Here is a 23,657-nt window from a genome sequence, read left to right as displayed (position 1 = left end):
TAATTGATTAAATATTTAGAATCCTTGAACCTGTCCTCCATTCTTTAGGAAGGATTTTGTCATGAGCAAACCTCAGCATTAAAAAGCTTTTTGCTATTACAGAAGTAAATAGTTACTTTGTTTGTCTAAAGACCTTTAAAAGTACTTCATCTTTGTTGTCAGTGTCTTATAATTCATTTAATCTTTAATTCTTTTATAATTTTAAGTTAGACCATGAAATGACCATTTTCTGCTTCCCACCCAGAAAAGACTTTAACAGATGTTCATTTTAGGCACCGGAAGGCAATTGATTTCTAATGCTCATATTCTTTGTAAGATAAAGACAAAAATTATTTTTAATGTCAGGTTAGAAATTATGTAAAACAAAAATAATAAGATGAATAATGTTCTTTGCCCAACCGTTTGAATTAAGTGATAGTCATTAAATTGTTGTTTTAAATTGATTTTTATGTTTAAATTACAGTTTTACACAATTAGAACTTTTTAGTGAAGCTTTGAATTTGAAGTTAAGTCATATTTAAATATACATGGGCTTAATGCCTGCTTCTCATTTTCTGGCTAACCGGCTTTCTTCCATGTCACTGTTTGTGTGATGTGTTTCTTTTTGTTTCTTCTCAGGAGTGTTGCATGCACTGTGGTAGAAATGCTGACTGAAAAGCCGCCTTGGGCTGAATTTGAAGCAATGGCTGCCATCTTTAAAATTGCCACTCAGCCAACAAACCCAAAGCTGCCACCTCATGTCTCAGACTATACTCGAGATTTCCTCAAACGGATTTTTGTAGAGGCCAAACTGAGACCTTCAGCTGATGAACTCTTAAGGCACATGTTTGTGCATTATCACTAGCAGCCAGTAACCTCTCCTGTGCCTCTACCTAGCTCCCATCTATTCATTCACCTTCTCTCTGACTGCACTTTTCTTTTTTATAAAAAAAGAGAGATGGGGGAGAAAAAAAGACAAGAGGGAAAGTATTTCTCTTGATTCTTGGTTAAATTTGTTTAATAATGATAATAACCTAAATTTTTTATATTTAATCTTTTTTTCCCTTACAAGAACTTGAAACTTTTTTTTTTAAATTTTTATAATGTACTGATGTGGTTCAGAGAGATAAAGCACTTTAGTACATAGTCACTCTTTTTAGTACAAACAAATCATTTGGAATACCTAAAGATTGTAGAGTCATTCCCTCTATCACTGACATATCAGTGGCGATGGGAAGACATGGAAAACAAGGAGAAGAAAATGATGTATAATTTGTAGTTTTTAGTGATAGTATTTAAAATATATCCTCATTTGTGGGGTTGAGCCCTAAACTTTAGGGTAGGTACTCAACTTAAAGAATATAGGTTTCTTCTTATATCTGTATTCTTTAGATCCTAACCTCTGTCTACCAACCTTTTTGCTCAGTAGGAGTCTTGATAGAAGATACGCATCTCTGAGAGGTATGTTTATTTGTTAATCCTAACCAGTATAATAAGCAAATACACTATAATAGATCCATGTTACTGGAATCTGTAAACTTGAGGGATAGCTTTCTGCTTAAACACACAGACACACACACACACACACACACAGAAAACCTTTTATTTTAAAGTCAAGTCGTGAGCAAATCGAAGTAAAAGACAAAAGGAGATCGCTCTTATCAAATGTGTGAGCAGTAGAAGAGACCACATTTGCCAGTCAGTAGAAATAATGAAAAACATTCGGTGTTTAGTGTATTTTAAACTTGTTTTACTTGAGGGGGACGACCCAAAATTAAAGGAATGGAGAAATAATCAAAATCATGTATACCATCTTCTATTTCTAGCTCCTGATTCCCCATAGATAACATTCCTTAGGAACGAAGAGTTCAATTAGTAATATTTATGTGTTATGTCGGGAGATGAAACCTTTGTTCTTAGGATCACAGAATACTAAAGCACCTCCAAAAAAACAGGTATCATGTGAAACAGTGGTTGCCAAAAGTGGAGCGACGATAATTTCACTAGGCATTTGGCAATTCTTAGAGACATTTTTGGTTGTCACAACTGGAAGGATACTAGTGGCATGAATTGGGAGAGGCCAGGGTTGCTGCTAAATAGACTGTAATACACAAGGAAAGCAACCTCACCCCTCAAAGAATTACCCTGCCCAAAATGTCAGAAGTGCTGAGGTTGAGAAACCCTGATGTAAAGATCAGTCCCAGTTACAAACTGAAAACAGCTATTTACAAAGCAGTAAATGCAAGAAAGGAAAGGAAATTTCAAAGAGAAAGTGATGTAATGCAAATTGAGGATTTTACAAGATCAGCTACTGCTGCTTAAGTCAAGGGCGAATGATCTCAACAAGCAGCAAGTAGCAATCACTTTACCAGCTGCATATTGCACCCACCTAGGTAACTCTTCCTTTTAGGAACAAACTGAATTGGAACACCGAGCCTTTTGAACTTAGCCATCTCTATATATTCTTTCCTTAAAATTCATAATTTTGGGCAAAAAAAAAAAAAAAAAACTTATCAAAACAAAGTTTTAACTACTAATGGGAAGGTTAAAAAGCTGCCAGGTATTTCTAGTACAATGTATCTACTAAGAGCAAGGACATTATTAAATGGAACAAGACAGCTGGGAAAGGCCCCACTATCTCTTAATAGAATTGTGCTACTATAAAACATGAAGATATCAGTAATTTGGCCACTTGCCGTTTTTTTCAGCATGTTAAAGCAAGTGCTAAGTACTTTATTTTTAAAGGTCTAGAAAACAATAGTCTTCCTGGAGGCCCCAAAATCCCTTTCATGGGATTCATAAGGGACTCAGGTATTCTTATTTTCTGCCAAAAGGTGTGCTTATTTAGGGACTCTTTTAAGATACTTTGTTTCTGAAGTTAGGTAGGTCTTGGTTTACTGTGCCAAGGTCCTACCTAGCATTCCCTGTAGGAATATTTGAAATTCCACTAGCTAGTCTAAGAAGTCAAAGCACAAAATTAGTTGTCAATGCTTCTCTCATACTCTTATAATTGAAGCAGTTTGCAGGGAAGAACAAGAATGAGGTGCCCCTGCCTTGGTGAAGCAACTGCCAAATCTTGTTCTAGAAACAATCCCCAAGTGTGTGGATCTATTATAATTTCTTTATCTTTTATGAATGAGGGCATCTTTTCTACTTGAGCAAGATCATGGTCTCTGGACCAGTGGGCTTTTCCTTCATATCTGTCTTGTGTAGTTGTGCTTTTCCTTTGGCTCATTTTTGGTCTGTCAGGGTAACCAGCAGTGCAGAATATAAGACATGCTCTTTAGCAAGAAATCCGGTGAGACTGTAGAACCCAGAGCAAAACTGTTTTTTTTCAGTCTCTGTTTTCTTTTCTAAATGCTACAGAAAATAAAGGCACCTGAAAAGAAACTACTACTTTAACACTGCTGCGGAAGGCCTTTGCTGTATAAGACAAATATTATAGCTATGGGAAAGTAATGTTCTTTATGTAAAGACTTAAAAATAGACAAGTAGTTTACAGAGTTATTATATAAAATATGATGTGAATTTATTTCAAACAAGTTGTGAAGGTACCAAAAACCACAATAAAAGTTAATATATATAAAAACTACTAGAACAAAAAAGCTTGAAGGTGTGGGGGCGGAGGGTATGGAAGACCAAAAGTAAATTTAAAAAAGAAAGTTTTGAAAGGAAACAGCTTCATTGGGGAAGTTAAATATAACACTCCGTTTTTTTTTTCCTTCTTTCTAATAATGGTATGGATCAACAAATGCAATTTGAACTTTTTAAGATAACTCTACATGTGTTTTGTTTCTTAAATGCACAATTAATTCTTCTATACTGTAATGCTTCTTTGCTGACGCTGGAAAATGGTCAGACTGCTGACTTTGTGCCTTTAAAATGTATTCTGCTTTGACAGTGGCAGACTTTTTGGTGCTGGAGAAGATTCACTAGCAGTCTTATATGTGCTTTTCAGGAAATATCTTTCTACTTAAGGCCTTGAGAGATTCAAAGTGGCATAACTTAGGCTTGGACCAAATATAAGATCTTTTACATTGCAAACAAAGTGTTGTATTGAATAAAAGGGTTAAAAATATTATAATGACTAATGGAAATTTTGATGGGTTGGTAATTATTTAAAATGTATTTAAAATTATACAGACTGAAAATTTCAGTATGAATATCTTGAAAATTCTCAGCACTTTTCCTTCTTTACAAAACATCTTTCTAACTTAAAAAAATGACTCTTGCCTTAGAAAGTTTTAAAAGGCACAGTTACCCTTACATAATATATATAAGGAATTAAAATATTAATGCATTTGCTGAACTATAAAAGAAAATTTTAAACTTTAATTTCAGAGTAAATTGAATTGGCTTTCACTTGAGAGTCTTTACCTTATTCCCAATAGAAACTGCATTAAAAAGATGAAACTATTTCTTTCGATTAAGTTTCTGCTACTCCAGTTCTTATATATGTCAGATCTGCTTTGTAGTATTTCTGATGGAGCTGTTACAAGATATGTGAAATCACTTAGAAAATAAAATCAGATGTGAATAGTTTAGCAGGATGACCAAGCTAGATGTAGACTCCTTGGTCTATGGCAAGGTTATCTGTGCCAGTGATTTTATTTGGAGTCTGGGAACTGATAGCTTGATATAAAATCACCTGGTGTCAATTAAATATACAAATCTGTCTTTTTTAATAGAACGAATCTTCTTCATTTGTTTATTCAATAATTGTAACTTACTATGTCAGGTACTAAATTAACATCCTTATTAAGGAGGTCACAATCTAGGAGGAACATGGGCAAGCAGTTACTTACTTTATGGCATACGCTAACTCTGAAAGTTCAGCAGTGATGTTTTAAAATGTTATTTTTTATTAAGTAAGGGAAAAGCAATTTTAGGTAATCATTGGCTGTTATAAACTGAAATGTCATTGACAACAGGGATTAGAGTAAAAGTGTCCCCAAACTGGAGGGATCACCTCCCCAACCAGGTCACACAGCATCTCTCTCAGGACCCCCTCTTACTGCAAAACCCAGCCTCTACTCAACAGTTCCGGTGATGGGGAGCATTTATTCCGTAATAGTGTTTTTTTGTTCGTTTTTTTCTCCCAGTGTCTCTTTTAAAGAAAACATACTTTATTTTGGTCTAAATTGTGAAAATACCCAAAACATTTGATAGAAATCGAACTCTGTCAACAGTGTTATTTATACTAAGATCAGGACAGTTTCTTGAGATCATATTGTTTTATTACTAAGTTTGGCCTTTGTTTTACAAATGTAATGTTCATATTTATTTGAATTTTAAGATTGGTTAAATGTTAATGAAAAGCAATCCAATTGTTAATTTTTAGTAGTGCCTTTTCTCTGTATGCCTTAATTTTATTTTATATTAATAATTCAAGTTACCCACCAAAATGAAGATTTTTTCCAAAATCAGTAGGCTTCACAAGTTCATTTGGCCTTAGACTGTGTATTGGTCCTTAAATGTTTCTTAATGCCTGCCTCCTCCTACCCTTTTCTACCTCCTTTTTTTTAAAATAAATAATAAATGTTAGGAGAGAAACATTAGGATTTGTCTGTGATAGACACGGTGCAGCTTCCACTAGACATGAATTCCCAATAAGCGTAGAAAGAGGTATTCTCGTTCTAAAGAGACATGTAAATGTTTTCTGGGTTGAATACTTGATTTTCAGTCACATTGGCACTGTCCAAGTTCTTGGTATATTATTATTGTTCAGTTATGATTTTCATGGTAGAGTTACAGTACTTGTTTTTGCCCTAAGGAAGTCATTCACATGGTTTACAAATGTTAAGGCAATGAGACAGGACAGTGAGTAGGAAATCCAGGGATAGCAGATTCTAGTCCTTAATGCTCAGCTAACATTTTCGCTAATAGTCTAAGTTACTTTTCTGTGAAGTGTGTGCATGTGCGCCTCTGTGTGTGTGTGTGTGTGTGTGTGTGTGTGTATGGTGGGGAGTTGGAGGCAGGGGTAGGAAGGAAGAAGGGGAAAGGTATGAGTGTTTGATTTAGCTCAGTGTCTGGTTTTGGAAGAACAACTCAAATGTATGACCTACTGATGACATACAGTGAGTGTAGTCATCCTTGGGTAGGAACACCAGTACATTTTCCACAAGTAGCTAGTATAAATGATTGTATAATAATGATATTGATTATAAATTGCCATACTCTTGGTTGCTAAAAGTAGATTAAAACTCAATTTGTGTATATGTATAATAATCATATATAATTCTTAAATAGAAGGTAATTGATTTTACATAGTTCTTCCTGAACTTTTTGGAGCTGAAATTCTGCCAAATATTATCAAAATAAGCTTCCTTAGCTTACCAAGTATTCACAAGGAAATTCTCTTATACCTCTTTTTGGTTGGCTAGGGGAAGCATGCTATGAAGCAGTTGTTCCTGCTTCATAGTTGTCTTTGGCTTGGCTTTGACTTCTGCCATGGTTTGGACGGGATCCCATGGTAGGTGTGGGAAGTACTGGCCTCCCATCTCCCCATACTCACCTTCCAGAGCTGTTGATGGACATGAGCTCTTGGGGGAGCCTAGAGATTCTTTTTTCAATGGTCATGTAAGCATTCAAGGTTGAGCTTCAGAAAGATGAGGGAGGAGTCATAGCTACAGTAAAGAAAAGAATACATTTTATCTGTTGCCTGTATACAGTCTCATAGAATTCTTCATATTTTTTATAATTGTGCATTTTAATTGACAGTCATACGGTATTTTTGTTAACAGCAAAGGCACTACATCGGTACCATTGTTCCTTCTGCCTGATGACTTCTTGTTTGTAACACAATCTGTATTATCAGAATCACTTTAAACCAAAGCTTTTATATTCCCTGTACACATAGCCAAAATAATTAGCACTGTTACTTCTGTCCACTTGTAAGCTGATAGTGTAAAAATTATAAAGCAGATACTAGTAGAATTTGTATTCTGGTATATCCTTCAAGGAAAAGGACAGGTGATCAGTGTTTGCATTTAGACATGCAGAAGTTACTTCCACTTTTGAGGAACTATGTAGACATGAATTTAAGCTTGTACATGTGCCAGTCTTGTTAATGTCACTTGACCACCAATGCACATAGACAGACATTAACGTCTGATGCCTCAGGTTGATGGCGTACTTTCTTCCTAGCGTCTTAACATTTATGAACTTGGGTTTGACTTGAGGGGCATTTCAGCAAAGCTGTGAGGAAAAGTAAGTTCCGGACTGATGTCTGCTTTGTGCCATAGACATTTTGGAACAGAAGGAAGTGTCTGCTTCTACTATATGTGCAGGACTTGTCCCCAAATAATTTCTGAATCCCTTAATGCAGTTGAGAACAGTAAAATTCATGACCATACCAAAAAGCACTTTTAAGTTCACTTATTTTTAAATATTCTTTTAGAATTTATTTTTTAAAAGCATATGTAACTAGTGATGATTTTAGCATTAGCTTTACTTGGAGGAGAGAAGTAACAAAATTACATCTTAAACTCTATTAGATAGATACAAAATGGATTTGATGTATTCTTACTTTTCCAAAGAATTTTTTCCATCTGGAATAAGAAGAGAGGATTAGTTGAAACATCTGAGCTGGAGAGGCTTATGGGCAAAAGGAAGTGTGCCAAACTCTTGCAATACACGCTATTCAATTGAAAGTACAGTGTCTAAGGATAAAAATACTTCTTTAAAAACCAACAGTTGTTTTAATGCAATCTTAATTAGTAAATGGTTTACATTTTTTCTATTGTTATTGGTTTTAAAATTTTGCTACCCTGAATTCTGAAATATTATAAGAGTTAATACCAAAAATACTTTTAATGTCTGACATCTCTTACATTTCACATGGTTCTTTTTATTCATTGTAAATAAAAGTAAACTTGGATAAATTTGAGAATAAACTTTGAGTTGTTGCAAACTATGATTATCAATTTGTAAATTTACCCTTTGACATAATAATGTACATTTTTAAATGTAGCCATTAAAATCTCTATATTTAACCTATTGGTTTCTCTCTGTAAATGTTTCTAATCTCAGTTGAATGCTGGGCAGTTTATAATTATGTACAAAGGGTTTTTTTCCTATTAAGATTGACATTTTTGCACATTTTTGGAAATGTTTAATTTGTACACTGATTTACTACTCTGACCAATAATTGTTGATGAGTGTATGAGCATCATGAATGCGTGCATTGAACTACTGTCTGTGTCTTTATGTTTTAACTTCTTTCAAGATGTAGCCATCAGTTACTGCACTGCTATTACTGACTTAAATGGACCTTTTTGCTTTTACAGACTATACTTATCTATGGTTCTTTGTTGAAGAACTCAGGAGTTCAACATTAATAGAAATTAGAAAATTTTATAATGTATTATAATCCATTACTAAGTTGAAAGTATGCTCTGTGTATCAGGGGATGTATGTTTGTGTGGAGATTTTTTTTCTGTCTGTAGGCACATGTATATATCCCAGGAAGTTCTTTCTTTCATTTCATTTCTACATTTTTATGAACTTGTTTTATAAGGGTACTATTTAGTTGTGATAATTAAATATATATAAAAGCTTTCTGAGAGATTATTTACTATATGAATATATTTTCAGCTGGCTGATCAAAAGTATTTTTAAAATTTTGTTTTTAACCATTCAAAATGTATTTGTATTTTCAGAATTGAATGCAAATCATACTTAGAGCCCAATTAAAATACTCTTGCAAGAAAAAGCATTAAATTCTCTTTAAGAGAATTCTGTGAAATGCAAATTAAGGGAAAAATCGGTTTTAAGCAGTAGCAAAAACACACCGCTAAAAATGGCCTTTGAATTCTCAGAGCTATGGAAAAATGTGACAAACTAAATTGTCTCGAGATGTCAAGATTTTTCTATCTCCAGTTGCTGTTGGCCTGTCCTACTGTTGTCTTTGAATATTTCAACTTTTAGTTTTTCTATCACTGGGCAAGGTCAGACTGGGTTTATAAAACAGTATATTGGCATATTGTGATTCTTTGTAATTGACTATAAATTGGTTTTGAAATGTCCAGACATTCGTTGTGTCTTTATATTGTACTGTGTGTTTTAAGTAACCGGCAGAAAAAGAATTGGAAATGAAATTTCCAATCAGACAATGTTGTATTAAAGAAAACTTTGTTTTAAATATGCGGTACCATGTAAAATTACTCATGTTAGGAATAAAGTCCACTGTTGAAGTCGAATGTCACTAAGTTTATGATGTTAAAAGGAACTGGTGTGATTAGGAAAACCTACCAGAAGCCAGATATAGTGTGGTACGTGCCACATTTCATGCACATTTTGATTTTGTGTTGTCATTCAAAATTGTGCTTGTAAAAATGTATACTATTTCTGAGTTTTATAATTTCTAGGTACTTGTTTTTTCTTGCTGGTAAATAGCTTTTTTTAAAAATCTAATATAAAAGAAACCATGTTTATATTTTGTTAGTGATCAATGACTTTGTTTATATGGAAATTTGTATATCGTTGGCACACATTTTGTTTAGGTTTACATGCATGAAGGCCTGCAATAATTAGCACAATGAAAATTGCTTTTTCTTACATGTTCATTTTTTTGAAAGATTGTGGTGCAAAGGCTTACTCTAAGTAACCTTCTGGACTTATGGAATGAATATAAATGAATGGCACTTTGAGTGTTAATAAAGCTAATATTTATTTCCACTGTGATTGGTTTTTCCAGATCTATTCTTGGACACATTTTATGTACAGTTATTCCCTCCTTGCTTGAGTTGAGCACTCTCTAGGAGACCAAGCACAGACAAATCTAAAAACAATGAAACGAAACTAAATCTTTCCAGTATCTAAGTCTATAATGTTCCACCCAACTTGTAGTATATCTTTGGCTGGACATCTTGATTTCCTAAATCAGAAGTAATGATGATTAAAAACAAACACAAACCCTACTATCAAACCTATTGAGTTTAAGGAATGGTCTCTCACATGGTGTTGGAGATTATTTATTTATTTATTTATTTGAGACAGAGTCTGGCTCTGTCGCCCAGGCTGGAGTGCAGTCGCGCCATCTCAGCTCACTGCAAGCTCTGCCTCCCAGGTTCCTGCCATTCTCCTGCTTCAGCCTCCCGAGTAGCCGGGACTACAGGCGCCCACCACCACGTCCAGCTGTTTTTGTATGTTTAGTAAGCACGGGGTTTCACCATATTAGCTAGGATGGTCTCCATCTCCTGACCTCGTGATCCGTCTGCCTGGGCCTCCCAAAGTGCTGGGATTACAGGCGTGAGCCACCGCGCCCGGTGGAGATAATTTCACACTTTGCTATAGAGGGCAACTTAACACAACCTCAGAATTGAAATCTCAAAATCAGAATCAGAAACCTCAGAATAGACCGGGTATGGTGATCGCAGCACTTTGGGAGGCCGAGGTAGGCGGACCGCTTGAGCTCAGGAATTTGAGACCGGCCCGGGCAACATGGTAAAACCCCGTTTCTACAAATACTACAAAGATCATCCAAGTGTGGTGGTGCATGCCTGTGGTCCAAGCTACCCAGGAGGCTGAGGTGGGCAGGTCGCTTCAGCCTGGGGGAGAGGTTGCAGTGAGCTGAGATCGCACCACTGTGCTGCAGTCTTCATGACAGAACCAGACCCTGTCTTAAACTTCAGAATCTTGTATATCCTCTGATCCAGCAATTTATATCTAGGAATTAACCTGTGGAAATAGACTGTGAAGGTTGTAAGTTGCATCTATAAATTCCAAACTTGAAACTCTAAGTGTCCAACAATAGGGGCTATTGTAACAAAGTACCACAAATTGGGTGGCTTGTAATAAAACATTTATTGTCTCACAGTTATGGAGGCTAGAAGTCTGAAATCAAGGTGTGAGTAGGACCATGCTCCTGAAACCCATAAAGGAATCCTCCTTTGCCTCTTCCAACTTATTTTTTATAGTTTAGAAACTGGGTCTCACTATGTTGCCCAGGCTGGCTTCAAACTTCTGGGCTCCCACCTCAGCCTCCCGAGTAGCTGGGACTACATGTGCTCCACCGCGTTGTGTCCAGCTGCCTCTTCCGACTTCTGATAGCATCCCTTGGTCTGTGGCAGCATAACTCCAATCTCTGCTTCCATCAGCACGTGGTGCTCTTTGTGTGTCTATCGACACAAATGTGTGTGCTCCCCTTTTTATAAGGGGACCAGTTACTGGATTAAGGCCCACCCTAATGACCTGATTTTAACTTGATTACCTCTATAAAGACCCTGTTTCCAAATAAGGCCATATTAAGAGGTAGTAGGGGTTAGGACTTCAAAATACCTTTTTGGGTCAGGTGCAGTGGCTCACGCCTCTAATATCACACTTGGGGGGCCAAGGCAATGGACAGCTTAAGTCCAGCAGTTCAAGACCAGCCTGGGCAACATGGCGAAACCCCATCTGTACAAAAAAAAAAAAATACAAAGAGCCAGGCATGGTGGCATGCCTGTAGTCCCAGCTACTTGGGAGGCTAGGAGGGAGGATCACTTGAGCCCAGGAGGTCGAGGCTGCAGTGAGCCCAGATTGCACCACTGCACTCCAGTCTGGGCAACAGCAAGACCTTGTCTCAAAAACAAAAAATAACTTTTTGAGGAATGGGGGACGCAATTCAACCCATAGTCTGTCCTCTGGCCCCTAAAACTTCATATCCTTCCCACATGCAAAGTATATTCACCCCATCTCGACGTCAACAAGAGTCAGCCATTCCAGCATCAACTCCAAGTCCAATATCATCTACATACCAGTTCAAATCTTATCACTGAAATCATCCAAATCAATTGACGCTGGGTAAGGTTTCCTGGTGGGGCAAATTTCCTTTCTATCTATGAACCCATGACAGCAGTAAGTTATCTGCTTCCAAATTACAATGGGATAGGCAGAGGATACACACATTCCATTCCAAAAGGGAGAAATGGGAAGGAAAAAGACTTGCAGGCGCCAAGCAAGTCTGACACCTAACAGGGCCAATGAGATAGGATTTCAAGGCTTGAGAATAATCCTCAATGGCTTGATGCTTTGTTCCTCAGGACCCACTGGGGCTGCAGTCCTACACCCTCAGAACTGAGGAGGTGGTGGCAGTGGGTTCAAACCCAAGCCTGTCCCCTTCAGTCGCATGGTGGCGGAAGCAGGCTCACTGGCCTCTGAACTGCCCCTGCCAATCCTTTTCCTACCTGTGGAATCCTGGAAGTCCAACAGCCTTCCTTTATTTCATCCCATCTATGTACCCCAGTCAAAACTGTCCAGGTTTCTGTGGAGATGGGTCATTGGGTCTATAAGCCATGCACCTAATCTCTTGCAAATAAATGGTTGTCCACATCCTTAGTGTTTCTCCAGAGCATACTTTCTCTCTCTCTTTTTTTTAAACAATGTGAGTACGCTAAGAATGATCCAAATCTTCAAGTTCTGGTTCCTTTTGTTGAACAATTCCACCTTCAGTGTATCTCTTCTCACATTTCACTATAAGCAGTAAAGAGAAAGCAGGCCTTTCTTTTTTTTTTTTTTTGAGGTGGAGTCTTACTCTGTTGCCCAGGCTGGAGTGCAGTGGCATGATCTCTGCTCAGTGCAACCTCTGCCTCCTGGGTTCAAGAGATTCTCCTGCCTTGGCCCCCTGAGCAGCTGAGACTACAGGCGCGCGCGACATCATGCCCAGCTAATTTTTGTATTTTTAGTAGAGACGGGGATTCATCATATTGGCCAGGCTGGTACTGACCTCCTGACCTCATGATCCTCCACCTCGGACTCCCAAAGTGCTGGGATTACAGGAATGAGCCACCGCGCCCGGCCCAGGCCTCACTTTTAACCATTACATAGAAAATGGTTAAAATGTCCTAGCTTATCATTTACAAGTTCTACTTTCCACCCAACAGAATACAATTCAGGCAAGTTCTCTATCACTTGCTTCCAGTTTCAATAACGTATTTCTCCTTTCCATCGAGCCGTCACCAGAATCACCTTTAATGTCCATATTTCTACCAAGGCTCATCAAGACAGTAGAGGCTTTTCTATCATGCGCCTCAAAATTCTTTCAGCCTCTATCAATTACCCAATTCGAAAACCACTTTCCCATTGTTAGGTATCTGTTACAGCAGTACCCTATTTTCCATACCAAAAATCTGTGTTACGTTCTCCAGAGAAACAGAACCAGGAGGCCCACTGAGCAAGCGAGCGAGAGAGATTTATTTTTAAAGAACTGGCTCACGCAATTGTGGGGGCTGGCAAGTTGGGAATTCAGGTAAGAGTTGATGTTGTAGTCTTGAGTCCAAAGGCTGGAAACTCAGAACTTTCTATGTTGCAGTCTGGAGGCAAAATTCCTTTTTCCTTGAGAAACCTGTCTTTGCTCTTAAGGCCTTCAACTGATTTGGAAGAGGCCAACCCACATTATTGACCTGCTCTATTTAGGCTGAGCCAGGAGAATGGCATGAACCCGGGAGGCAGAGCTTGCAGTGAGCCGAGATCGTGCCACTGCACTCCAGCCTGGGCAATAGAGCGAGACTCCGTCTCAAAAAAAAAAAAAAAATGTTGCCCAGGCTGGAGTGCAGTGGTGCAATCTCAGCTCAATGCAGCCTTTAACTCCTGGGTTCAAGTGATTCTCCCACCTCAGCCTCCCAAGTAGCTTAGACTACAGGCGTGTGCCACATGCCTGGCTACTTTTTTTTTTTTCGTAGAGATGGGGTTTCACCATGTTGGCCAGGCTGGCCTTGAACTCCTGATCTCAAGTGAGCCACCCACTTCACCCTCCCAAAGTGCTGGAATTACAGGAGTGAGCCACCGTACTCAGCCAAATTTTTTTTTAATTAAAAAAAAAAAAAATTCTTCCTTACCCATGGACTTAGGTCATATTCTCTTTCTCTCTCTTTCTGTCTCTATCAAATTTCTTTATTGCCCACATCGCTTCATTAAAATTTAAGTTCCGGGAGGATAAGGCCTTTCATTCGCGCATTACGCAGGTGCTCAACACACAGTATTTTCCTTCAGTTGTAAAGAAACGAACGACGCCTGCCGCCGCCAGCTCCCCGCTCTTCCAGCCCCCGCCATCACGGCGCCCAGAGGCGGGACGTCCTGTGTGGACAGCAAGGAGCTTCCGGATTGAGCCGGAAGTCCCCGACAGTGGATGCCGCGGCGTTGCTGTGGGAGCTTGGGCCTTCTCTGCTGCTGTAGCTGCCATGGGCAAAAGAGACCGGGCGGACCGCGGTGAGACGTGGCGCGGGCACGCTCAGCCACGACTGCGCTCGCCGGCCCTGCCCCGCGCTCTGCCTCGGAGCTGCTCCCGGCTTCTCCGCGCCGGGCGACCCTGCCGGTCCTCCCGCGCGCACCCCGTCGGGACAGGCCTTTGGGCGGGAGAGATGCTGGACCTGGGCGCAGCCCGGCGAACTCGGCCTGGGGGAGGCGGGTGAGGGGCGCAACGCCCGTGGGATGCTGGTGGCTCTTAGCTAGGAGTTTGCGGCGGCGGCACAGGTGAAATGCTGCCCAGCGGTGCGGAGGGAACCCGAGACTCCTGCTGGGCTTATTTGTATGTCGGTATCTTGCAGACAAGAAGAAATCCAGGAAGCGGCACTATGAGGATGAAGAGGATGATGAAGAGGACGCCCCTGGGAACGACCCTCAGGAAGCGGTTCCCTCGGCGGCGGGGAAGCAGGTGGATGAGTCCGGCACCAAGGTGGATGAATATGGAGCCAAGGACTACAGGCTGCAGATGCCGCTGAAGGACGACCACACCTCCAGGCCCCTCTGGGTGGTAAGCATGCCCTTAGCTTGGGCAGGGCCCGGGAGTGTGCGGAGCGGCGGCTAAATCTTGGGCATTCTCAGAGTCAAAACTGACATGCAGGCTACTGCCCCTAGAATCGGCCGGGAGAGAGCTTTCATCCACTCGGTGGAACGGCCCAGCGGTTGCGCACATGTGTGCCGGCCGGGCCTGGGCTTCCTCCGGCTCTAACCCCTCGGTTTACTCTCACTGCTTCCCCAGCCCTACCCCATGTAGTAAATCCTTTCATCTGCCGAATCAATAGCATGTATCATGTAACAATTTGTTTCCTCAAATAATGGAAGACATGTTCAGTAGCAAGCTTTTGCTCTACTTAAAATAATTAATGTTCTACATTTAGTTGAAATTTAGCCGAAAGGTAACTTGAGGATAGCCAGTAAGATGGGCTTTCTGTGTGCAGAATAGTGGGAAACAGCTGTTGACTTTGGAAACATTTTCTTCTATTTTTCTTTGCTCTTCTGTATCTGATTAAAGTAACAGGCCCCACGGTTGTCTGAAGGAGTGCTTGCAAGAATATCTGTGGTATTGGGCAGCTTATTCTTTCTTGATAATGATACGGGCAAGAGTCCAGTCGTCTCTGCAACTCATGTTTCCTTGTCCATTTTGTCCATTTGGTGTCTCTCAGGCTCCTGATGGCCATATCTTCTTGGAAGCCTTCTCTCCAGTTTACAAATACGCCCAAGACTTCTTGGTGGCTATTGCAGAGCCAGTGTGCCGACCAACCCATGTGCATGAGTACAAACTAACTGCCTACTCCTTGTATGCAGCCGTCAGCGTTGGGCTGCAAACCAGTGACATCACCGAGTACCTCAGGAAGCTCAGCAAGACTGGAGTCCCTGATGGAATTATGCAGTTTATTAAGGCAAGTGGCAGCTGAGGTCAGCAATTCCACCTGCCCTGCTAATGTAACAATGGGCATAGTTGCTCCATATTGTCAGCCTGTGGCAGCCATGAGAATATGCTATTCAGATTTCCTGTGGGGAGCATAACGACCGATTACCCCAGCCGCTACACTCTGGATCCAGCATTGTGTTCTGGATGAGGCCACGCTTCTCATGAGCTGCTCCCAGCCATGCGTATTAACACAGAGGGGCTACTAATTCAGGCCCATTGTAGCCAGGGAGGATTTGGGAATTGGGTATGTTCCCCTCAGATTCTGTCTTCAAAACCTAATACCCAATGGTAATGTAATTGGAGTAAGAAAGTAGTTAAGACTAAATGAGGTCGTCCGATATGATTAGCGTCCTTGTAAGAAGAGACACTGGAGCATGCTTTCTCTCACCTGCTCTCCTTGTCATGTGAGTACACAATGGGAAGGTGGTCCATGGACAAGAGCCTTCACCAGAAACTGAATCGGCTGATACCTTGATCATGGACTTTCAACCTCCACAGCTCTGAGAAAATACAGTTCTAACATTGAAGCCACCCAGTCTGTGGAATTTTGTTATGGCAACCCAAGCTGACTAACACAGGTGGTAAAGTCTGTCTAAAGCTAAGTATCTGCAAGAGACCAATGTCAACAAGTTCCATGAGGGAAAGTCAAAAACAACTTCAGATGTTGTTTTTGACAGAACAAAGAGGGTTCCATGTGATTAATAGTTGAACATGCTGGGTTTCTTCTGAGAGATGGGTGAATGCCATTTAAAAGAGATGGACAGTGGCTTTCTTTGCCTTTGGCTGATCCAAAGGGAGTCAGATTCAGACCTTGGGATCTGGAGTGGCAGAAGAGTACCGCAGGAATTCAGTATGGCACTGCAAGCAGTCCCAGAGAAGCTGCAGGAGTCCTGGAGAGAGCTCTCTTTTCCTGTGATGTGAAAGTATGCCCGGCCAGGCGCAGTGGCTCACTCCTGTAACTCCAGCACTTTGGGAGGCCAAGGCAGGTGGATCACCTGAGGTCAGGAGTTCAAGACCAGCCTGGCCAACATGGCGAAATTCCCGTCTCTACTAAAAATAACAAAAATTAGCTGGGCATGGTGGTGGGCGCCTGTAATCCCAGCTACTCAGGAGGTTGAGGCAAGACAATCACTTAAACCCGGGCGGCAGAGGTTGAAGTGAGCTGAGATCTCACCATTGCACTCCAGCCTGGGCAACAGAGCGAGACTCCACCTCAAAACAACAACAAAAAAGAAAGTGTGCCCAAGGAGAGGACCTTGTACCAACATTGTGGCTATGCTCAGTCTTGGCTGCGAATTGCCTGCAGGGATGTAGGTGTTGGCACACTGCAGTGGTGGATCAGGGACAACAGCGGGGACAGGCAGCCACTTAAAGTCTGGCAAATTTTTTTTTTCTTTTTTTTGAGACGGAGTCTTGCTCTGTCGCCCAGGCTGGATAGCAGTGGCACAATCTTGGCTCACTGCAACCTCTGCCTCCCGGGCTCAGGCGATTCTCCTGCCTCAGCCTCCCAAGTAGCTGGGATTACAGGTGCCCGCCACTACACCCAGCTAATTTTTATATTTTTGGTAGAGACGGGGTTTCACCATGTTGGCCAGGCTGGTCTCGAACTCCTGACCTCAGGTGATCCACCTGCCTCGGCCTCCCAAAGTGCTGGGATTACAGGCGTGAGCCACTACGCCTGGCCTCAGTGGCAAATTTTTATTGTTGCCACACAGCCTCTACTGTATTCCTTCCTAAAGGTGGTTGGGAACCTGGGAGGATTTAAGCTGTATTCTCTGCCATCAAGATGCTTACATTCTATTTGGGGAAATAGGAGCATTGGTGAAGAGGCTTTGCGTTTTGTTTAAGCAGCAATTACTGTGCACATACTCTGTGCAAAGAGTTGTTGTAATACTGGTATGGTCTTCAGGTTAGGGTGGGGGCTGTGGGAATAGAGAGGAAAGGCAGAATGCAAGGAGATTTTAAGCAGCGTTTTATAACTGAATGGATGTGCATCAGAATTAGCCAGGCAAGAGGAAGATTTTGTTCTCAGAAAGCAGAGGCCAGTGGGAAAAGCTCAGTTTAGGCAGATCTGAACCCGTTAGGATTGCCCTAAAGTAAAATGAACTTTTCACTTGGTTGGTTGGGGTAAGATGTGACCAGTAGTGAATGTGTTCTGAGTTAGCTGCACATTTACCTATTGGGTGTTATCTCTATTTGCAGTTGTGTACTGTCAGCTATGGAAAAGTCAAGCTGGTCTTGAAGCACAACAGGTAAGAGATTCCGTGACAGGCCTGTCCCGAGGCATGGTCACTCTGCGCACCAGCAGGAATAAAGGGATATGGGAAGGACCTGATGTTTATGCTGTCTGCTCTGTGCCAATACCACAGTCCTCTGAAGCACAGATAAAAGAAGAGGAACAAGAGGTGTGGCCCAGACTGGAAACTCGTCCACTGGCCACTGTATTTCTTCTAGCAATGGAGCTGGGCTCAGGCCCCCGCTTACTTGACCTCAAAGTGGGGCTTTGCCCACAACCCTCATATGTTAAATCATGGCCAGCAGCTCATAGTACAGATTGGGCGAAGGGTTGCGGGGAGAGTCTTGAGGCTTGTATTTCCAGACCGTCTGATTGAATGAGCAGTGGCATGAGGAGGTACCTGCTGGTCAGCAGACTGCTTCTTCCTCCCCTGCTTGCAGATACTTCGTTGAAAGCTCCCACCCTGATGTAATCCAGCATCTTCTCCAGGACCCGGTGATCCGAGAATGCCGCTTAAGGAACTCTGAAGGGGAGGCCACTGAGCTCATCACAGAGACTTTCACAAGCAAATCTGCCGTACGTGGACTCCTGGGCTACCCTTGGGTGGGGGCAGGCATTTAGGGTTTCAGTTCTCAGGTGACTTTTACCCAGCATTTACAACCTGGCAGCCCTGCTGGTTTCTTCCCTTTACAACTTCACCCTTTGCTTGATACCAGCAGAATTAAATGATGTGTGCACATTCAGCACCTACCTCTCTCACAGATTTCTAAGACTGCTGAAGGCAGTGGTGGGCCCTCCACTTCCCGAGTGACAGATCCACAGGGTAAATCTGACATCCCCATGGACCTGTTTGACTTCTATGAGCAAATGGACAAGGATGAGGAAGAAGAAGAAGAGACACAGACGGTATCTTTTGAAGTCAAGCAGGTTAGTGAATGGACCTTCCTCCTGGTTCCCTCACTGAGTTGCTGTTAGAAGTTAGTCCAGCCCTGTGTCGACCCTGCCTGTAGTCTGTGTGAAAGAAAGGAATCCCTGTTGGTCCCTGCATTGCTTTCTACTTTTCATTATCTGTGGGCCATGGCATCATTCCTCTTGATGGATTTAAAGTCCCAGGGTCCTCTTTTTCAGGCTGTAGGCTGGTCTTCACAGGTTGCTGAGGAGATGTGAGAAACAGTGCCTGAAGGTCAATTTTGCCTGCTGATTAGATTTCATTTTGAAAGTGTTATTAGTTTGGGTTGCTTTTCTGTGCTTTATCCCAGTTGTTAACTGAGCAAGATCTAAAACTGTAGAAGTTTAGACAGAATGCCACTTGTTTGACCATTAGACCTGTTACAAGATGTGATGTTTTTGAGCACACTTTGGAGTTAAGATTTTAAAACCTTTTTTGTGCCTACTTTCCAGGAAATGATTGAGGAACTCCAGAAACGTTGCATCCACCTGGAGTACCCTCTCTTGGCAGAATACGACTTCCGGAATGATTCTGTCAACCCTGATATCAACATTGACCTAAAGCCCACAGCTGTCCTCAGACCCTATCAGGAGAAGAGCCTGAGAAAGATGTTTGGAAACGGGCGTGCACGTTCGGGGGTCATTGTTCTTCCCTGCGGTAGGTGGTTCTGGAGTTAAGAAGGTGGCCAGGCTGCTGTGTCTGGATCTGCCAGCTGCCTCTTGCTTTCTCTCTGTGCATGTCACTAAATCACACTTTGCTAAAAAGCCAAGATCAGGTGACTCCCTGATTCATGACTTGACAAGTATTCGAGTGCTTGCTGTGCATGGGCCTTGGCCTGGACACTGGGAGTATTATGGTGGCTAGAACAACACTTCTGACCTCATGGAGCTCATTCTTCTGGGGAAGAGACAGATGGTAAGCAGATGTGTACAATCTTGGGTGGTGCTAGAGGCAGTGAAGAAAAATGAGAGCAGATAAGGGGTGAGACTGTAATAATGGCAAGGGGCTGTTGCACATAGTGGCGTTAGGTTCCTGTTCTTGAATCAGCCTTAGGGGTTGTGTATTTGGAGACTCCCTAGCACAGAAACGCTGGTGTTCCTGGATGACTAGGATGGTGTGCAAGTCCAGGGAAAGGCAGGAGTGGCCCCCTGGGCACCTGTTTGACCACTTATCCTCAGTAATGTCAGGTCCTAGCCTGGCTTCTTGGCCAGAGGTCACACCAGACTCACCTTGGGACCCCACTGAGGACTTACAGAGGCAAGGTCTTCAGGGAAGGGGAGGTTCTTTTTTTCCAAAACTCCAAGGATTTTTTGATGGTGTTTTTCTTTTTTATTTCACTTTGCAATTTTTTTTATTTGCATTTACTCCTGGTAACTCAACAGAATGTATTTTTATAATAAAGGAAGGCTCTCTGTTTAATGGAAAAGCTTGATTTTTCTCTTGATCTTTAAATGGTGGATGGTAGTAAACTCAGAAGCTCCTGGAATTTCATCTTCTCTGTACACACGTAGCGCATCCCTGAAGTCTCAGCCCCGTTCGCTGTGTAATAATAATAGTGCTCTTTTGCCAAGTCCCTCCTTCTGTGGGCTAGGTATGCTGGGCCCCAGCAGTGTCACTGTCCCGTGACTGTGGGCAATGCAAAGTACTCCTCTGCTTTAGTTTTTCAGTCTGTCTTTTTTCTTTTTGAGATAGAGTCTTGCTCTGTCACCCAGGCTGGAGTGCAATGGCGCCATCTCGGCTCACTACAACCTCTGCCTACTGGGTTCAAGCTATTTTCCTGCTTCAGCCTCCCAAGTAACCAGGATTATAGGCGCCCGCCACCACGCCTGGCTAATTTTTGTATCTTTAGTAAAGATAGGGTTTCACCATGTTGGCCAGGCTGGTCTTGAATTCCTGACCTCAAGTGATCCACCCACCTCAGCCTCCCAAAGTGCTGGGATTACAGGTGTGAGCCACCATGCCAAGGTGGCTCAGCCAGGTTTTTCTATCTTTAAAATGACAGTAACAGGCATTTCTCTTTTCACCAGTTTGTTTTGAGATTTTAACATTTAAATGAGATGCATGTAAAGTGCTACAGTAGGCCGCAGCACCTGCTAATTCTCATGTGTGTGTGAAGTGAGCATGTCTCATTATAAAGAAGAAAACAGGCTGGAGCAGGGTGTGTCACACAGATGTCAGCTGTGTGGGCTATTGCAAGGCATTTTCCTAGATTGCTGTACTTGTGAGTCATTCTGCCTGTCCCTGTCCTTCATTTCAACCTGTCCTTGGGTGCACTCTTGTTTCTTGTAGGTGCTGGGAAGTCCCTGGTTGGTGTGACTGCTGCATGCACTGTCAGAAAACGCTGTCTGGTGCTGGGCAACTCAGCCGTTTCAGTGGAGCAGTGGAAAGCCCAGTTCAAGATGTGGTCCACCATTGATGACAGCCAGATCTGCCGGTTCACCTCTGATGCCAAGGACAAGCCCATCGGCTGCTCCGTTGCCATTAGCACCTACTCCATGCTGGGTCACACCACCAAACGGTCCTGGGAGGCCGAGCGAGTCATGGAGTGGCTCAAGACCCAGGAGTGGGGCCTCATGATCCTGGACGAAGTGCACACCATACCAGGTAAGCAGGCTGGAGCTGAGCTGTCCGCGTGCTGAACAGACAAACCAATTTCCAGTTGTTAGGTTGGGAGAGGGACTGCTGTGTAGCCCACCCAACTGGCTACCTTGGTGGGTAAAGCTTTTAATAATTATTATTTTTTTTTTTTAGAGAGAGTCTCACTCTGTCACCCAGGCTGGAGTGCAATGGCGCCATCTCGGCTCACTACAACCTCTGCCTACTGGGTTCAAGCTATTTTCCTGCTTCAGCCTCCCAAGTAACCAGGATTATAGGCGCCCGCCACCACGCCTGGCTAATTTTTGTATCTTTAGTAAAGATAGGGTTTCACCATGTTGGCCAGGCTGGTCTTGAATTCCTGACCTCAAGTGATCCACCCACCTCAGCCTCCCAAAGTGCTGGGATTACAGGTGTGAGCCACCGTGCCAAGGTGGCTCAGCCAGGTTTTTCTATCTTTAAAATGACAGTAACAGGCATTTCTCTTTTCACCAGTTTGTTTTGAGATTTTAACATTTAAATGAGATGCATGTAAAGTGCTACAGTAGGCCGCAGCACCTGCTAATTCTCATGTGTGTGTGAAGTGAGCATGTCTCATTATAAAGAAGAAAACAGGCTGGAGCAGGGTGTGTCACACAGATGTCAGCTGTGTGGGCTATTGCAAGGCATTTTCCTAGATTGCTGTACTTGTGAGTCATTCTGCCTGTCCCTGTCCTTCATTTCAACCTGTCCTTGGGTGCACTCTTGTTTCTTGTAGGTGCTGGGAAGTCCCTGGTTGGTGTGACTGCTGCATGCACTGTCAGAAAACGCTGTCTGGTGCTGGGCAACTCAGCCGTTTCAGTGGAGCAGTGGAAAGCCCAGTTCAAGATGTGGTCCACCATTGATGACAGCCAGATCTGCCGGTTCACCTCTGATGCCAAGGACAAGCCCATCGGCTGCTCCGTTGCCATTAGCACCTACTCCATGCTGGGTCACACCACCAAACGGTCCTGGGAGGCCGAGCGAGTCATGGAGTGGCTCAAGACCCAGGAGTGGGGCCTCATGATCCTGGACGAAGTGCACACCATACCAGGTAAGCAGGCTGGAGCTGAGCTGTCCGCGTGCTGAACAGACAAACCAATTTCCAGTTGTTAGGTTGGGAGAGGGACTGCTGTGTAGCCCACCCAACTGGCTACCTTGGTGGGTAAAGCTTTTAATAATTATTATTTTTTTTTTTTAGAGAGAGTCTCACTCTGTCACCCAGGCTGGAGTGCAGTGGCGTGATCTCAGCTCACTGCAACCTCCACCTCCTGGGTTCAAGCAGTTCTCTGCCTCAGCCTCCTAAGTAGGGGAGATTACAGGCGCCTGCCACCACTCCAGGCTAATTTTTGTACTTTTTGTAGAGACAGGGTTTCACCATCTTGGCCAGGCTGGTCTTGAACTCCTGACCTTGTGATCCACCCACCTCGGCCTCCCAAAGTGCTGGGATTACAGGTGTGAGCCGCTGCGCCCGGCCAATAATTCTTAAGTGGGATGCAGACAGGAGTGTTCACATTCATAGCTTGCTTCATCACTGGCTCAATAGTCATTTAGAAAATGATATTTTCTTCCCTCCCTCTTTCTTGTGCTGCTCAGCTTAATCCGTGTCTTAATGGCCCTCTAAGACCTGGGTTAGGGGCACTGAAAAACCCTTCCCGCGATGGGGGCGATGTGTTTTATTCGAAGCCCGGAATATTGATCCTTAGTCAATATGTAATAGGAGCCCTACTTCTCCCGGTATCATGGGCAAACCTTTTTTTAAAGCTGCTCTATTGATTTAATTTTTATACCATAAAATCACCCCTTGTAAATATATAATCCAATGAGTTTTAGTAAATTTGTGGGCCGGTGCAACCATGACCGTGATCCAAGTTTTCTTTTCTTTCTTTTTTTTTTTAAAGATGGCGTCTCCCTTTGTTTCCCAAGCTAGAGTGCAGTGGTGTGATCTTGGCTCACTGCAACCTCCACCTCTTGGGTTCAACTGATTCCCCTGCCTCAACCTCCCAAGTAGCTGGGACTACAGGTGTGTGCCACCACACCCGGCTAATATTTTTAATTTGAGACAGAGTTTCGCTCTTGTTGGCCAGGCTAGAGTGCAGGACTGCAAACTCGGCTCACCGCAACCTCGGCCTCCCGGGTTCAGGCAATTCTCCTGCCTCAGCCTCCCGAGTAGCTAGGATTACAGGCATGCGCCACCACACCCGGCTAATTTTATATTTTCAGTAGAG

The 23,657-nt window shown here is 42.7% G+C and overlaps 2 protein-coding genes across 4 annotated transcripts in view; both read left to right on the top strand.

Moving 5' to 3' along the window:
- MAP3K2 (mitogen-activated protein kinase kinase kinase 2) overlaps positions 1-9,663 on the top strand; it is an 89,767-nt gene extending 80,104 nt beyond the window's left edge. For both annotated transcript variants that reach the window (XM_011980484.1, XM_011980485.1), the window contains one exon: positions 619-9,663. In XM_011980484.1, the coding sequence (XP_011835874.1) occupies positions 619-844 (226 nt within the window). In that variant the 3' untranslated portion in view covers positions 845-9,663. The remainder of the gene's footprint in view (positions 1-618) is intronic.
- Positions 9,664-14,042: 4,379 nt separating this feature from the next.
- Positions 14,043-23,657, top strand: part of ERCC3 (excision repair cross-complementation group 3) — a 70,979-nt gene continuing 61,364 nt past the window's right edge. The window contains exons 1-8 of one of the 2 annotated variants that reach the window (XM_011980482.1): positions 14,043-14,166; positions 14,505-14,710; positions 15,363-15,599; positions 17,834-17,883; positions 18,308-18,443; positions 18,630-18,794; positions 19,269-19,473; positions 21,106-21,420. In XM_011980482.1, the coding sequence (XP_011835872.1) occupies positions 14,139-14,166; positions 14,505-14,710; positions 15,363-15,599; positions 17,834-17,883; positions 18,308-18,443; positions 18,630-18,794; positions 19,269-19,473; positions 21,106-21,420 (1,342 nt within the window). In that variant the 5' untranslated portion in view covers positions 14,043-14,138. Of the gene's footprint in view, positions 14,366-14,504; positions 14,711-15,362; positions 15,600-17,833; positions 17,884-18,307; positions 18,444-18,629; positions 18,795-19,268; positions 19,474-21,105; positions 21,421-23,657 lie in introns of both variants that reach the window. The other variant, XM_011980483.1, reaches the window with a different exon arrangement.

The sequence above is a fragment of the Mandrillus leucophaeus genome, unplaced genomic scaffold, assembly GCF_000951045.1.
Source record: "Mandrillus leucophaeus isolate KB7577 unplaced genomic scaffold, Mleu.le_1.0 Scaffold213, whole genome shotgun sequence".
Lineage (NCBI taxonomy): Eukaryota > Metazoa > Chordata > Mammalia > Primates > Cercopithecidae > Mandrillus > Mandrillus leucophaeus.
Note: the sequence above shows the minus strand (reverse complement) of the source record. Positions and strands in the feature narration are given on the sequence as shown.